Source organism: Helianthus annuus, chromosome 16, assembly GCF_002127325.2.
Source record: "Helianthus annuus cultivar XRQ/B chromosome 16, HanXRQr2.0-SUNRISE, whole genome shotgun sequence".
In the NCBI taxonomy this organism is placed as follows: domain Eukaryota; kingdom Viridiplantae; phylum Streptophyta; class Magnoliopsida; order Asterales; family Asteraceae; genus Helianthus; species Helianthus annuus.
In genome coordinates, this window is record NC_035448.2 from 71,248,045 (window position 1) to 71,265,066 (window position 17,022).

Genomic DNA, 17,022 nt, shown 5'->3' on the forward strand with positions numbered 1-17,022 from the left:
TTTTATCCTTCTTGCACCTAAATACCCATTTAGTGCCAATCTCTTTTTCACCTTTAGGAAGGTCAACCAACTCCCAAACCTTCAACTTAGCAAACTGGGCCAATTCCTCTTGCATAGCTTCAACCCATGAATTGTCTTTAGGAGCCATATGAATATTCTTTGGCTCCACTTAGGAAATGAAGCAACTATACAAGCATTCATTCACAATCCCAGTCTTCTCAATCGACACAAATAAACCTGTATTCGCTGTTATGCTTCTTCTCGTCTGAACACCTGCAGTAGGATCTCCAAGTATCATGTCAACTGGATGATCTCTATTTACTCGTGTAGTAGCAACATCATCGACTTCTACATTGTTACCCAGGTTAGAACCAACCTCCCCCTGAATGTTCTGATCAGCAAATGGATTAATGAAGTCCTCCCCCTGATTGGGTTCAGGTTCACTATCGCTTGAATCAATATCAGCAGCACCTTGGGAAGTTTTCGGAGCATCTGTCATATCAACATTCGATCTAGGCATGAACTCGCCTTCATCATCTTCATTTATCACTGCTTGAATCAACTGAGAATCATCTACATTGGAAAACTTAGGAATATTAAATGATTTAAAAACACTTTCATAATCATATAATATAGCTGGTCCACTTGTTGATTGTTGAGGTTTGTAAGAAGTAATTTCAACATTAAACACAACCTCAATTTTACCCGTTTTTAGATTAAAAACCCTTTTATTCGGTGCGCCAGGTACGTAACCTAGAAAATAGCATTCGTCAGCCACCTCACCGAATTTTTGTTTATCTTTATTTCGCACAATGGTGCAGGGTAATCCAAATGGTTCAAAGCCTTCTAAGTTTGGTTTCTTGTTAAACATCAACTCATGACAAGTTTTGTTAAAACGTTTAACAGTTAAAACTTTGTTTAGGACGTAGCAAGCTGTATTCATAGCTTCTCCCCAGAAAAGAACTGGTAGCTTAGAATAGCGGCTTCAATCAACGTCCTGTTTTTCCTCTCAGCGACTCTATTCTGTTGAGGCGTATAAGGAGCAGAATATTGATGTTCAATTCCCTTGCGAAGACAATAGAGATCCAGAATACGATTCTTGAACTCCGTGCCATTATCACTCCTTATCCTCTTGATCTTCGAATCATGGACGTTTTCCAATTTTGTAAAAAGATCTATCAACATCTCTGCTGTCTCATCTTTTGTACCTAAAAAGAAAACCCATGAATAACGTGAGTAATCATCAGTGACAACTAAACAATAGTACTTTCCACCTATGCTCCTCACGTTCACTGGACTGAATAAATCCATGTGATGTAATTCATAAGGGGCATCTATGGAATTTACTGTTTTAGACTTGTGAGGTTTCTTGTGTTGTTTTCCCTTTTGACATGGAAGACATTTGTCTTCTACTTGAAACCTCTGCATTGGAACCCCTTTCACTAGTTCATTTTTAACAAGGTAATACATTTTTCGATAGTGAATATGGGCCATGCGTCTGTGCCACAACATCGATTCAGCTTCAGATGCTTTTGATAGTAAACACGCCACCACCGCAGTAGGATCCTTAGCACCCATGTCCATGACATAAGTGTCATTTCTCCTTGGCGCTCGCATCACTATCCAATCGTCCGGAATCTCCAAACCTAGTTTCAACACTAATGCTTCATTCTTGGTAAAATGGACCGAGCGATCCTTGTCGCAGACTTGTGACACACTCATCAGATTGTGTTTAAGCTGTTCAACATAATTCACTTTGTCCAGTGTGATCTACCCATTGGTCACTTTTCCTCGTCCGGTAATTCTACCACCTTTAGCACCCGCAAAATTCACATGTCCTCCATCATAATCTTCAAATTCAGTCAACAATCTCACATCCCCCGTCATGTGCCTGGAGCAGCCACTATCAACATACCAAAAGTTGATAATCCTCCTTAGCAGCTCATGCAAACACCAACCAAGAAATTAGTTAGATTGGGGGACCCAAGCCTTAATGGTCTTGGGTCGTCCAAATTCACCAACCACTGGAACATCCATCCAATATCCATTACTCCTAACTGGAGTCTTGGATCTCAGACCTGTTGATGGAATTTGATTTTGAATTCCACTAGGTTTTTGGTCCTGATGGTTCCTATATGTGTTTGGACTATTTGACCTTTTAAAATTTTGATTCCAAGAAGCATTATTGTTGTAATTTCTAAAGCCATTGTTATAAAAAGTTCGACCACCATTATTTTGGTATCGATTTTGATATTGACCTTGACTTCTGAAATTATTAGAATTATGATTGTTCATTCTTGGTGAACAGCTTCTAGGTCTCTCATTTTTGCCTGGTGGAGATCTAGGCTGAAATCTTGGTTGATTTCTTTGAAAACGAGGAACTTGTGGAGTTCCTTTTTCAGCCCTATCTACACCAACAACAACATTTTCTGGTTGCTTGGGCGCTGACTTCTTTGGAGAGTTTAACTCTTTCTCCTTTTTATCACCACTCTTCTCTGGTGACTTCTCTATCTTCCTCTCACTCACTTGTGCTTCACTCTTTTTGTTAGGACAGCAGCTTGCTACATGTCCTTTGGTGTGACATTTGAAGCACGATCTCTTTTTCGAAGACTTCTTATCTGAAGCCTTTGAACTAGATTCAGGTTGTGATGATGATGCCTTAGAAGGATTTGGTTTAGTTTGCTTAATTTCAGAAGTTTCTTTATTCTTGTTTTTAGCAAATGCTACATTCGATTCGTTTTCAATAACAGCTGTTTCGTTTTTCATGTCACTTCCTTGAACAAAATTAATCTTTTTAACAAAAGTCGAATTTTTATTCTTAGTATGTGAAGTTTTCTTTTTCAAAACAGGTTTGCTGTTATTATCCTTCTTAGCTTCATCACTCTCAGACACACTTCCTTGACTTGATGTGGAACTACTTGGTGCTGTTGACATGAAATTGGTTAGCTCATCTTCATCAGGTAGGAATGAACAATCATGACTAAGAGAAGGTGGGACTTCATTAAATCCCTTGAATCCCAAACTACTCTTGTCATTAATCGTCTTTAACCCACCCATCATGTGTTTCATAACAAAAGTAGAGTCCCTGAATTGACCTAGTTTCTTTTCAAGTTCAACAATTTTGAGTTGTGCATCTGACAACTCTTTGCATTTTTCAGAAACCTCTTTTGTTTTCTCAGCCATCATGTCATGAGCTAAGTCTATGACTTGAAGCTTTTCGTTTATTTTGCATGTTAAAGCTTCAATTTCACTTTCATACCCTTTTATCTTCTTCAAGTATGAAGTTTCGTTTCTTTTAGCGAAAAAATTTGATTCTTTAATGTTAGACATTTCGCTTACCAAACTTTGGTTGTGTGTGGACAACCTGTCAACCTCACCCTGTAGTTCACGGCATTTTAAACACACAGAATTAGACTTTACCTCTCCTGTTTGTTTGTCAAGGTTGGCCATTAGAGCCGCAAGCTGAGCTTCCATTCTTTTATACTTAGCATCCTTTTCTTCAGCTTCTCTTTCATGTTCAGACTTTTGCTTTTCATCTTCAGCACCTGTTGTCTGATCAACCTTCTTTTCTTCAGCTTTATTCTCTACCTTCACCTCAGCATCCACTTTCACTTCAGCATCTTCCACAGCAGCTTCAACATCTTCAACTGGCACTATCTCAGCCATGAATGCCTGAGTGGCGTTTTCATTATCTTCAAGATGAATACTCCAATCATAAGAACCTTCTCGTGCTGTAGAGATCAAAGCCTTTGAGCTAGAGTTGTTTGATGCATTCCTGTTGTTTGAACTCTGACTCGAAGTCTCTTGCTTTTGTTTTTGACATTCCCTAGCGAAATGCACATAACCTGGACAGTTAAAGCACCTCACTTTGGTCTTGTCGAAACCAATACTCCTGCCTACAAACTTCCTTCCTGTTCTGTTCATGAATCTCTTCACTCGCCTAGAAATCATGGCCATTTGCCATTGCAAATCCATCTCCTCTAGATCATCTGGGTCAATCTGATCATAATCTCCATCTAAAGTAGCAGGATCAGAATGAAGCAAGTAGAGCAAGATGTTCTTCAGCAGACTTCACACTCATTGGCATTGACTTAGCACTACTACTCTGCTTAGAAGTTGATGTTTTCTTCACACCTGTTGATCCTCCTGAAGCAGCTACAAAACACACATCACCATCCTCCTTCACTGTAACCTGCTCATTATCACATGATAGAAATGCAGTAGCAGAGTCGCTAGAAGCGTTATGAGATGAAGAAGATGTAAGCCCATTGTAAACCGCTGGATCTTGAACCTGATCATATCCAATATCTTTCTTCTTCATACTGAGCTCATAAGCTCTCAGCTTTCCAACTACCTCTTCCAGCTCTTTTGTCTCATAATCCGCTTCTCCCTTGATCATGAGAGTGTATATATCCCACTTGGTAGGTAAGGCATCGAGCAGCTTGTCATTCTTCTCTACGTCAGAATAGCAATCGATCTCATAATTTTCCATTTCTGATATCAGATGATAGTAACGAGTGATGATGTCTTCAAGTGACTCATGTTTCATGTACTTGAAAACAGCAAACTGCTTCTTCAGTAGATCAATCTTGTTCTTCTTAACATCTGCATTTCCCGCATATCGTTTTTCTAACGCATCCCTCATATCTTTTGAATTTGTGTACTTCTTGAATGTATGCTTGATGCTATCAGGTAACGACATTTTAATTGCAGCCAAGGCTCTCTTTTCAGCCTCATACATCTTTTTATCAGCCTCTTGCATGTTCACATAGGCTGTTCTACGTGGTCTACCCTCAAAGTCATGAGTAGGGTTTGTGTACCCATCTTCAATACATATCCACATGCGCGTGTCTTGATATTCAACGAAAGATTGAAAACGATCCTTCCATGTCAAGTAATTTTCGACCTTCATCATCTTAGGTGGTTTGTTGGTAGTGCCAACCTCATGCTCCATCTTCAACAGCTCATTCAAAGTAGACATGTTCGACATTTTAACGTTGCAGACTGAGAAAACCGTACAAAATATTTCCGAAAACAGTGTTTACCAAATTACACCGTTAGAAACATCTCAAAAAGACGAATCCAATGATATATAATGTCGAAAACCGAAATCGGGATTTTCCAGAGTCTTTTTTGTCCTAAAAATGCAAGGATTACAACGGTGCAGACGGTTTTGTCAAATGAGCTACGGATCAATTTCTATTTGCAAAACACTGAAATTTTATCGACGCTTGCCAACTGAAATTCCACCACTTTAATTAATTTCGCTGGTTTAAGTTTGCTAGGTCAATTTCGCTGGATTAATTATGCTGCACAATTTCGCTGACAGGACAACTTCGCTGGTCAAATTCGCTGCAAATTCGCTGGTCTATTTCGCTATTACGACTACCAGTAAGTTCGCCGAAAACCATAATAATTTCGCTGTGGAAAATTATAAGGTTACCAAAGTCGCCTTTGGATTTAACTTCGCCGGTAATTTTGCTGATCAGTTAATTTCGCAGGTCCAGACTACGAAATTAATTAAAATCGCCTGTAAACTTGGAAATTCAATCTTTTCGAAAATTCTGATGATTCTATCTCTTCTCCAACACAAATCTGCAAAATCAAACAAGCAAATCAGCAAAGTTTTGACAAAATTTTGATGAACTTAATGAAGAACACGAAGAACAGTCTTCGAATCTTCAAGTTTCTCAGCCAAAATTCTTCAAAACAATCAACCGAAAACCGTCCTGGAAACCCTAAAACCTGCAAAACAGCAATCAAACAAAACAGAAGATCAAAACAGCCAAAAATTTCGAAAATTTTTATCAAACCAGCAGAAAAATTCGAAACCCTAACTTTCAGGTTTCACAGATTTCAAAAATTCTTCCTGATTCTACAGCCAACAATTCTGAACCGAGCCTTCAAGAGCCTAACACTCTGATACCAATTGTAGGTCCCCTTGAGTCGTATGGATCTTCACAGAATTGTCAATCCAATCTAGAGTGAGGAATTCTCTTGATCAGAATATAGCAGAAACGTGTAGGAACAGAAATCAGCAATTCACTTTCAAACCGGGTTTTCTATTGATTATCAATCTCACGAATTACAATCAATCAAAACCCTAACAACCTTCAAATTCGTCAAAGCCTAGAGACTCTCACGAAATTTCTCACACACACTGTATTGGTTGATTAACCTAAACCCTAAAGCCTAACCTTGTTTGTATAACACAAGGTTTGCTACTTGGGCTAGGTTTAACCTCATGAACTGTGAATTGGACAAAGCCAATTCGCCCCCATACACCCAATTCGTTGGGTTTGGTTAGCCCAAACATTACAACTAACTATTACAAAGCTAAACCCGCTAACTGTTTATCGTTTAACTAATTACAAGATATCCAAAGACCAAATCTAAGCTGTTGTCACAGAATATGCACCAACAAGGTCTGTTTCCCGTTTCTTTCATACAACGTGTCTTGGTCTATTTATTCTAATTACATGACTCGATACAAGACGAAGTCAACAGACATATGCACTAACAAACTCCCCCTTGGATGTTGACGAGTCTTCAGTGTATTGAGTCTTTAGTCTTGATCGGTCTTCTCGCTCTTTCCAAAGTATCTTTCTCTGTAAGCATCCTTCAATCTCTATCTTACTCTCCCAGAATCTCAACCTGACTCTTCAAATTCTCTTGATCAGATCTCTTGATTCCTTAAGCTCATCAGCATCAACATCATCTTATTCTACAACCTCTTGATCAGTTCCAGAAATGTAAACTGGCTTTCACAGCTTCAGACTCCCCCTTGAATGCAACTGGGATCGCAGTCTGGAATCTTCTATCTACAGGCTTTCACATGTTCAGGAACATCTCCTGGCTTTACGTAGCAACAGGATCAAGAACCTGGTAACCTGCACAATTCTCTACCCAAAAGTAAATTTCACAATTGTTAAAATGTAACAAATTTAGAAACCTCTTGTAGAAATCATTCAACATCAATAATAGTTATATCAAGTTCAAATTAATGACCTTGATTAACTAACAGTAAAATCAGCCTCAAAACATCACTTGTAAGATTATCTTATAACATTTCTCAAATTATCTAAAACTTTAACTTCATTTTTCATTTCAAACATACTCTCCCAACCCACTGTTGTTCATCATGTTTAGCACTCAGAATTTTGAAAATCAGCTTTTCAACATCAGTTGTTGAAAATAAGATGAAATAAAATCTTTTTGATTTTTCAAAATTTTATGCTAAAACACATTCTTTTTGTTTTTTTTAAGATTTTCAATATGTTAAAATGCAATAACGAAATATTTACAGACAATATTATTGTGAGTTTGTGTAAGAGGATCATATCAGTTTTTGACAAGTCACTAGCACCGTTGGCCTTTTTAGACTTTAAGTTCTAAACGATTCACTTAGATTGTCAGTATACTGATCCACTTAAATTTTCACACAAAGTTCAATTGTTTCAAGATACGAGAATTAGTGTTTTAAGCACTTAACTTATTCGCGTATCCCACCTTAGAATATACTCCCGTATCAAGACTCCTATATTCAGTCTTACAGGTGAATGTACACTAATGATATCTGTAAATGGGTAATGCGAGACCATGATAGCTCAGGTTAGAACTTCCGTTCAGACAAAGAGATGATGGCTCGACTTTTAGGTGTGTCCCGTTTGGGGATCTTTTCTTCAACAGCACATGATTAGCATTTTTCAATGTTTCATCATTTTTTATGCTGAGGGTGAGCTTTATGATTAAAGCACTGCAGAGTATTATACGAAGTCTAGGCCATTGCTTCCGCAATATCAGAAGACTAGGTATAATACCCCAGACATCAAACAGCATAAAGACCTAGTATCTCAGAATTAGACAACCTCTCAAACAAGAATTCGGGGGTTACCCATATATCCGAGAGATGTTCCCCACGAGATAAGTAAGTATTTGATATTTAGGTTTATATCTCGAGATCAATCTACTGAATGTATAAAACCTACTGGCATATCATAAGTGAGACCGTTTATCACATATTTAAGTTTCCAATTCTTTAGCATGCTGTGATTGTCTACTGATGTACTATCATTTCCTCTTTTTCACAACAAAACTCATTTTTGATTTTTCGATATTTGCGGATTTTTTATTTTATCATGTTTTTTGGATTTTTCAAATTTTCAAAATTTTAATTTTTTACTCCCCCTAAAATCAAAAATATGTTTCAATTTTTGATTTTACGGGAAAATTTGAAAGTAAAAGCAATAAACTGCACAAATAAAATGACAAACTGATGTGAATTGCTTCAATTCTCCATTCTCTTGACTTAAACAATCAGAACTCCCCCTGACAACAAACTATTTTCCCATTATGATTTCAAAACACTTAAGTTTGTGTTAATCAAAATGGTTTTTTCGGAAAATTAGTTTTGTTGACTTCACACATCATGGGGATTCATTCATCACTTTGTTCTTTCAACCACTTATAAAAACTATCACTTGTAGGTTTTTCACAAAATCATTTTTCAAGAATGATGTCGATTCATGCTCCACGATTACCAACTTGGGAGCTCCGGCAAGTCAGGATTTTACTTTTTAAAGAATCTCACCCATGCCTGATCAATCATGGGTGATCCATCATCATTTGGTTTAACAATTTTCGATTCATAAAATTCTTTCACTCCCTTCACCTTTCCATCAGCCATCTTACAAAAAAAATTAGCACTTTACCATTAAATGCTTTTTCAGCATCAAATTCTTTCTTATCAGAGAAGAATTGATATGAAATCTCAATCTTACCAATTTTTGATTTCAAGTTTCCATTTGACAATGGTGGAAAATTTTCATCATCCATTGTTGGAACGGAATTCTCATCATTTAGCACAACAGATGGCTCCTCTGACTTTGACGAGTCAGATTCATTGCCAGAACTAACTTCTGATTTCTTAACCACCCATTTATATTTGTTAAGATTTGCTCTTCTTTTGTAAAAATGTTTCGAACTTTCACCAACTTCGAAAGTTGAATTTTTGAACTCCTTAAATTTCTCTGTTGGTTTTTCCTTTTTATCAACACATTTTTCTTTCAATTTAGAGTTAGAAGAAACTCCCTGTTTTGTGTTGGTAGGCTTTGAGCAATTCCAAGCAATATGTCCAACCTCTTGACATCTGAAACAGGTTCTTCTTTCAACTTTCGGTTCAGATTCCATCATCACATTCTTTTGTTTTTCGGCGAGAAACTCCTTGTTTGACTGGTTCCAGAAAGGTTTCTCCTTCTCTTCTTCTGAACTTGCTCCTGAAACAAATTTAGTTTTTCGTTTATAAATTTTCTCGTTTTTATGATTTTCGGGAGGAATAAAGCCTAATCCTTTCTTTTTGAAATTACTGTTATGGTTTGGTTTCTTTCGATAACCAGAACCAGAACTGTAACCCTTTTTCTTGTTCAATCTTTGTTGAACTCTTGAAGTGTACTTTTTAGGTTTTTCAGTAAGATTTACATCTTTTATTTCAGAAATATTAGTTTCTATTAATTTGAAAACCTTATTAATCATTTCAGTTTTAACACCTCTTATTGGAAATTCTTCATCAGAATATAATTTGTCGGAATCATTCAAAGTATATGCTACTTTGAATGTTTCGTCATTCAAATTATTTTTTGACATCAGAAAATCTTTATTGTAAACCCTTTTGACTGGTGAACTCGAGCTTTTGTCTGATGAACTCGAATTTTCAGATTTAGACTCTGACTTTGACTCTTCATCTTTATCCGACACCTGATCGACCACTTTCTTAATTAACTCGGACTCATGACCAGTGTCAGATGCTATGAAGGTGACATCAATATTATCTGGTAATCCATCGATAGACTCGGATTTCAGATTCAGATTGAGTGCTTCAGCCACCTTTTCAAAGTGTCGGGGGGTATAGCCATCCCACATAGGATTTGGAACTCTGTTATACTTCAAACTAGTTTTCTTACCAGAATTTTCTTCATCATCTGCAAACTTGTGAGTTGCCACGGTAGGATAAATGCAATCAATAACATAATTTGAACTTTGATAACTTCATAAAGTATTCACTCTTTCGGTTTCGATCGTCATCGCTGCCAATTCTTGTTTCAGCCCAGCAATAATCTCGATATATTTGTTGATTGCAGTTTGCTTTTGAAGAACTGTTGCTTTCAGAAGATTCTTCATCTGAATATCCTCATCATAAGCTCCTTTGTACAAGTTCACTTTGCTGCTTAGAAGATCATATGATTCTTTTATGCTTCTCACATTGTGCAACAAATTTTCTTTGAGCTTCTCCAATTCAGCATATTTTGTATCTTTTTCAGCACAATCTTTGCAAGATTCTAAACACTTAGCACAAGGGTTTTCAACCTCTACAATCTTTTCAACTTCAACGATTTTTTCAATTATTTTCTCCACCACTTTTTCAATCACAATCGGTTCTTTCTCAACTTCTATCTTCACTTCATTCTCTTCAACCTCAACCTTCTCTGCCGGTTTTTCTTCAACTTTTGCCTTTCCAGCTTCCATCTGGACTTCAATTTTCTCTTCAACAACCCTTTTTGCTTCCATTTCTCTCTTCAGTTTAGCAGCCCGTTTTTCTTTCAATATCTCTATTTTATCTGCAAAGTACAAATTAGAACTATAAGGATCTAAATGTTTTCTAGCTTTATTAATATACTCTTCCTCATCATCAGTGTCTTCATCACTTTCTGATGACTTAAAAATTGATTTTCTTCTCGGACTGTTATTAGACTTTAGAGGTTTTTGAAAAGTTCTCGTTTCATTCTCGATACCAACAGTTTCGGCAACGGTAACTGGAGCGACCGGGGCAAACGCCCTCAAAAATTCGTTATAAAATTCGTTGTCCATGTTGTGGTATGAAAACTTTCACAAACTATCGATTTCAAACAGTCTGAAATGTCACGCGAGCTGGAAAACCTCAAACTGTACGAACTCATGCGGTCTGGTTGTACAAATCCTCAAACCGTGCGAGCTGGAATGTCACAATGTTAAACCACACGACCTGGAAATAAACTTCAAACGACCTTTTATCCACACCGTGCGAACTGGCTTTCAAACCGTGCAACCTGATGATATGTTCAAACGATCTGGAAGTTGTAGATATCTTATCAAACCGTGTGGCTTGACTCAAACGAGCTGATCAAACGATCTGGTACTTTTTCAAACACCACGTTCAAAATACTTGTAGCCCAAAGTACAAAAATCACTTTTTATTGGCCCAATCATATTTAAACAACCTGACCAGCTAAACAATTTTTCAGTCCAAAAAGTTTTGATTCAATTTGTAGCCCACTAACTTTCAAATCACATTACTGTCAAAATGGCCGACAATTTTATGACATCTAAATTCTCATTGGACCGATAATCACATGTAAACTGGATAATCAATTGCTATAATGGCCGACAACCTTTATCACTTTATCACATGTATTCAATTAATTGCTATCACTTTTCAAACGGTTTGGTCAGACTTTTCAAACTATTTGGTCCACCTCGTGCGACCTGATTCAAACCTTCAAATGACCTGACTCAACTTCGTACGACCTGAACTCAAACCGTGCGACCTGGTTTGAGTTACATCCGACCTGATAAGCTTTTCCACGATCTGACAAGATTTCACACGATCTGAAGGTTTCTCGAACAATCTGAATGGTTTTTCACGCGATTTGGTTCAAAATTCAAACGATTTGAATGAATATCCACCTCGTTTGAGTATTCTAAGTCCAAAAGTTCATGATTTTGTCAATTTTTATCAGTTTTTAGGTTGAATTTGGTCATGATTTGTTCACGGATTGATTAAAACTCAGTTTTACGTGTTATATGTCAAATTCAAATCATTTTAGGTTGAAATTGGTTCTGATTTGGTTCTGGTTTTATATATAAGACTTTGTGTTTTGTTGAAATACACATAAAAAACTAGAGCTCTCGCATGGTCCAGACATCACCCACAAACACTAACGAATTACCTAATTTTGCTTTGGTTCGCGCTCTTGTTTCAGCTAGTTCTTCACGTGCTTGGCTATCCCCGGTAGTACAATCTGCTCTGGCTGTTGTACCCTGGGAAACAGACGGGTTCACCTGTGTGGCCTGAAATCTGTTTTAAGGGAAGCGTGATCTTCACGTGCCTCATTCGCCTTTGTTTTACGCATTTTCTTTATTTATTTGAAATCTGTTCATAATCTTCATTTACATTTTTTATTGTATTTTAGTTCAGTTCTTATTTATGTCTTGTAATCGGAATATAGATTAATAAATTGTCATTTTTATTTTATTTCTTGAACGGTTATCCTACACTAAGTTCATGAAGTATCGTTTCAAAAACTCTACCCAATTTTATCGTTTGCATGTATTTACTAACCTACAAGTACAAATCGTATTTCTAAAAATGTATGTCAGCATAATAATTAAGTAAGATAAAGGTTATAGTGATAACACAAGTAAATATTAACATTATTTGATTCGTCTCATTTTATAGTTTATTTCTTTTGATCGTAAGTTATACTACAAGTAATCATAAATAAGCGATTCATCCTAAATTCGTCTTGATTTCATTAAACTTTCATTTATTGTTATTTTTGCATCTTATCATATTTATCTTTACATCCTTTTCCATGTATAGGCTCTTATCCATCATCATATGTTTACTCTTATATCTTTTTATGACTTCAAAACTGTCTATTATGTTCTTTCTCCATGTGTAATCATATTTGTAAACCATGTACGTGATAGTCACAAGTATTTAAAACTTTACATAGTTAAACCAAGGGTATCATGTGTGACAACCTGTAATTAACGGCCTTCTAATTTCGCGATTAACAAACGTTTAGGCTATAACCAATAATGTTTAAGACACGAATTAGCTTAATTAGGCTATTGGAATGCCTAGAAACGCTAGTCAGACGTCACAACGCGCATATGAGGATTTTCGGGAAAACTGCATAACGTTAAACGATAACGAACTGATGCCGTACAAAATACTGACCACTCCGACAAATACAAATTTTATACGTATAATTTAAATCTACGGATTTCGTTTTGCTAAATTATCACGCTTTAAAATATCACAACACGCAAACGTGAACGAAAACGCGGAAACAGTAACGCACCGACAATCAACGACGAAACGGAAGTACCAGATTAGAATTTCGTCTCGATATTAATATATATTGATATATTTAGCGTCGTTTTTAAATTTTATTATCCGTAGTTGAAAACGAGTTAGAAACGACGGATGAAGTGTTATACGCGACTTAATGCGACAAAAAAAAACATATGCGTTTAATAACAACGTACGACATAATTTCACGAACTTTCGACTCTAAAACTTTATTTTAGGATTTTACACATTGATCGGGTTTGAAAAAGGGCCTCGGGAATATGATTGGGCCGCTTAAAAACACTAGTAACGGGCTTGTGGGCCCTGGCCCAAGCCCATTTGTTACCCTAATTATATAAACAATTTTCTTCTTCAAAACCCTCATTCCTCTTTCACTACTTCAGCCGACATCACCTTCATTTCTCTGCAATACTTGAAGAAACCATAACATACCCACTCAATATCACCATCTACTTCATTTTCTTCTCTAAGTCTGGTCATCAGACTTGCTTCCCGGTAACCCCCCCCTCTATTATCGGCCGGCCACCACCATTTTTGGTGGTGGCGGACTACAACAGCAACAACACCACCACCACAGGCGGCGGCGCTGTGGTGGGTGGTGGCGGGTGATGTCTCAAGCAAGAGAGAGAGAGAAGTGGCGATAGAGAGAGGAAGACACGAGAGCCGATGAAAGAAAGAAGAGCCGGTGAGGTGCCGGCGGTGGACGACGACGTTGGCATACGACGGCGGTGAACCTCGGAGACGAACTTTTCGGTAAACCCCTCTCAAATCTTCTTCTTTTCTGTTGGAATATTTTTAAAGATTCGAGTGATATTCGGCAGGTGAGGGCTTTCTTCCTTAATTCGATGATTATGATGATGATGACAGAATGGTAGGGTTGGCCGATGGCGGCGTTCGCCGTCGGGTCACCGGCGTTGGTGGCGGTGAAGGTTTTCTTTTTTTTTACTTGGGCCTTTAGTATCACAGCTTCGGTTCAAGCGGGTCTGATTTGGTTCGAGTTTTATTTCAGATCCGGTTCAAGTCAGTTATCGGTTAACATTCGGGTTTCAGTTTCGGGTCAGATACGGTTCGTCTCGAGATGGTCAGACATGGTCAAAGAAAAATTTGGTTCAAGTCGGGTTTCGTTTCGATTAACAACAATCATCTGGTAGTTGGTTCAGATTACGGATCAGATCAGTTTTGGGTGGTTCGGGTTCGCGACACGGTCAAAGTCAGTCAACGAAAGTCAACTGTCGGGTCAACAGGTCAAACGCGGTCAACTAAGACCCGGTAAAGTTTTAATGTCGCGAAACGTAGTTTAGCTCGATATAGATTTCAGATTTTTAGTACTTTACGCGACCGAGCTCGACCCGTTTCGTTTCGTTTTGGTATTAGTATACATTTTGAAATACTTGACGGAAATTTTATATAGATTTATTATATTCTTGAATTGTGGGTGAAAATTGTTGATTTTGACAAAAATACGACAACTTGAGTTGTCGGGTTATTCTAAAAGCAGAGGAAACTCTGCCCGATTTTCATTAAAAACCCGTAACACAAAACATTTATATTCTAAGAACGACATAGTTTGAGGTTCAAGTTTTTCTTATAAAACGAATATAAAGGTACATACTTATTTTGACGATGTTATAAGATTTCGAAACCGATACTTATTTAAAATAAATATAATTATTTATGTTTACCTCAAACATCGGTATTCCGAACACTTTCTACAAGGTAAGCATAATGTTCTATATGTTTCGAACATCAGTATTTCCGAACGTTGTTACAAACAAATATAATGTTTATATCTATTTCAAACGCCCAAAATTCGGAAATATTTATAAAATAAATATAATATTTTATACTTATTCCCAACGACAACGATTCAGAAAACATATAAGATAAATATAATTATTTATATTTATTTCGAGTGCCGAGACTTCGAATATTCTTATAAAAATTATTCGTTACAAACGCCTAAACCGAAAACGACACGTACCGCTATCCTTCTACGTATTACTAGTTACGACGACTAACACGACTTCGTAAGTATATTTATATTTATATATATATATAAATATATATTTTATCACACTCGATAACTAATTCGATTTCGTGACTTAGTTTCATCCCGATTATAAATGGGATCGAATAACCGTAGTTTGGTTATTTCAAATCAAAATAATAACACCTTCTTAGAATCGTTTAGTTAACGATTCGGTAGAGCTCGGACACGTAGTTTAGCTACGTCGTTTTATTAGAAACTTATAATTATTCCTTGATTAGGAATGCTTTAGTTGCACGCTAGCGAGTTCACATTCGTGGGATGACACTACGGAATCACATTTAGCTAGCTATGCACAGGAATATACAGGTGAGTTCATAACCCCCACTTTTTACTGTTTTACATTTTTATAAAATGTTTTCGGGGGTGGAAAGACATGCAAGTTTTGCAAAATCACACAAGGTTTCGATAAATGAATATTGCATATTTATAAACCATTTTGCGACATGATTTTAACAAACTCAAATGGTTTACGAAAAGATTATGCTAAACATACCGGTTTATAAAAACATTAGTGTTTTTCGAAACATGCATGAGTTTTAATAACACGAATGGCGCGGGCAAAGGCCTAAGGACATGGGCAGAGGCCCAAGGACATGAATAACTCTCACATTATACGTTAACTAGGGTATGGTTAAGCTAGGGAATGAACTGTTAGATCAGGTGAGCGAATAGTAATCTCTCTTAAGTGCCATTAATCTTGTATAAGACCGAGGGCAAAAGTGGTAGATCTATCGGGTGTAGCGAGCCCCACTCTTGGGTCCTTGTGTGGCCCATGTAGTGCTTTTGTTGTTCTAACCGGGTGGACCGGGGGAAATCCGCTAGGGTTGAGTGCTTCCTATGTCGCCACACATATTAATGTCCTTGCAAAACATCAATGATCTGTTCATAGACGCTTTACATACCCATTTACAACACTAAAACTTTCATATGTTCATAAGATTCATTTGATGGAAACTCAGAAATACATGGATTTATAAACTTTGGTAACGTTTTTCAAATTATGCCTAAGTAAGAGGACGCGCTGATCCTGCTTACAAAGGTTCGTTTGGGCTTGGCCCATTCTCTCTCGTGCAATGCACAAACACTCTCGTGGGCTAGACTCACAGTTCTCATATATCATGCCAAGAAAATGCTTTTACTATATTTTCTCAACAACTTTAAAACCGGTTATCAAAAAGATTTATTTTAAATCTTTTCAAAACAAACTATGAACTCGCTCAACTTTATGTTGACTTTTTCGCATGTTCTTTCTCAGGTTGCATTTTCAAAACTACGGAACGGTTGGAATAGGAGAACCCATGGAAATTCGAGTACCTAGCAGGCGTTCACTATTTAGAAGTCTTAACCTTTTGCTTCCGCTGTGCAATGAAGATACCGGTCCAGTCACGCCAAGCTCTGATATTTCGGGGTGTGACATCATGTACACCATTTTAGGGAGAGCCCACCATATATGAGTAAGTCGAGTAAAAAAGCACTTCATTGTCGTATTTGTGATAAATGTAGCACATGTACTTTAAAAAAAGTTGTTAAGTATTCAATATAGAAAATAGGTCTCGAAAATTTATATGTTAGAATATGACATGTACACCTACTAATATATACATCATGAGCCAAGTTTCATCATGTTTACCACATAGAAAAGTTAGAACCAAAGTAGTTTAGTTATGTGTTGACACATTTTCAAAATAGTGACCAAACTCATGATTTATGTTCTTGAAATATCTCGAGGTTTTGATGTTCATTCACCACCCATTTGGGAGTGTTAGCTAAGGCATTTCAACACCACAAGTTAGTATAGGTAATGTAGAAGAACATATATAAACAAGACGTACAAATTTAA

General features: G+C 36.9%; 1 protein-coding gene and 1 long non-coding RNA gene across 2 annotated transcripts; one reads left to right on the forward strand and one right to left on the reverse strand.

The window, feature by feature from the left end:
* Positions 1-5,573: 5,573 nt before the first annotated feature.
* On the reverse strand, positions 5,574-10,863 carry LOC118488205. Its single transcript, XM_035985435.1, has 7 exons — positions 10,369-10,863; positions 10,060-10,281; positions 9,792-9,984; positions 9,139-9,275; positions 8,591-8,686; positions 5,669-5,745; positions 5,574-5,595 (listed from the first exon to the last, which is right to left on the reverse strand). Exons 1-7 carry the CDS (start codon positions 10,861-10,863, stop codon positions 5,574-5,576), a joined length of 1,242 nt encoding a protein of 413 aa, XP_035841328.1.
* A 2,652-nt stretch (positions 10,864-13,515) lies between these two features.
* LOC110934622 lies at positions 13,516-14,460 on the forward strand. Its single transcript, XR_002588498.2, has 2 exons — positions 13,516-13,885; positions 13,954-14,460. It is a non-coding gene; the product is annotated as an uncharacterized LOC110934622 (long non-coding RNA).
* The last annotated feature ends 2,562 nt before the right edge of the window (positions 14,461-17,022 follow it).

Coding starts and splice junctions, on each gene's coding strand:
- LOC118488205 (XM_035985435.1), bottom strand. CDS start 10,863: ATGGACAACGAATTTTATAACGAATTTTTGAGGGCGTTTGCCCCGGTC. Junction 9,276..9,791: donor CTTCATAGCATCTGACACTG/GTCATGAGTCCG, acceptor AATTTGTTTCAG/GAGCAAGTTCAGAAGAAGAG. Junction 5,746..8,590: donor CCATGATTGATCAGGCATGG/GTGAGATTCTTT, acceptor GCTGTTTTGCAG/GTTTTAGGGTTTCCAGGACG.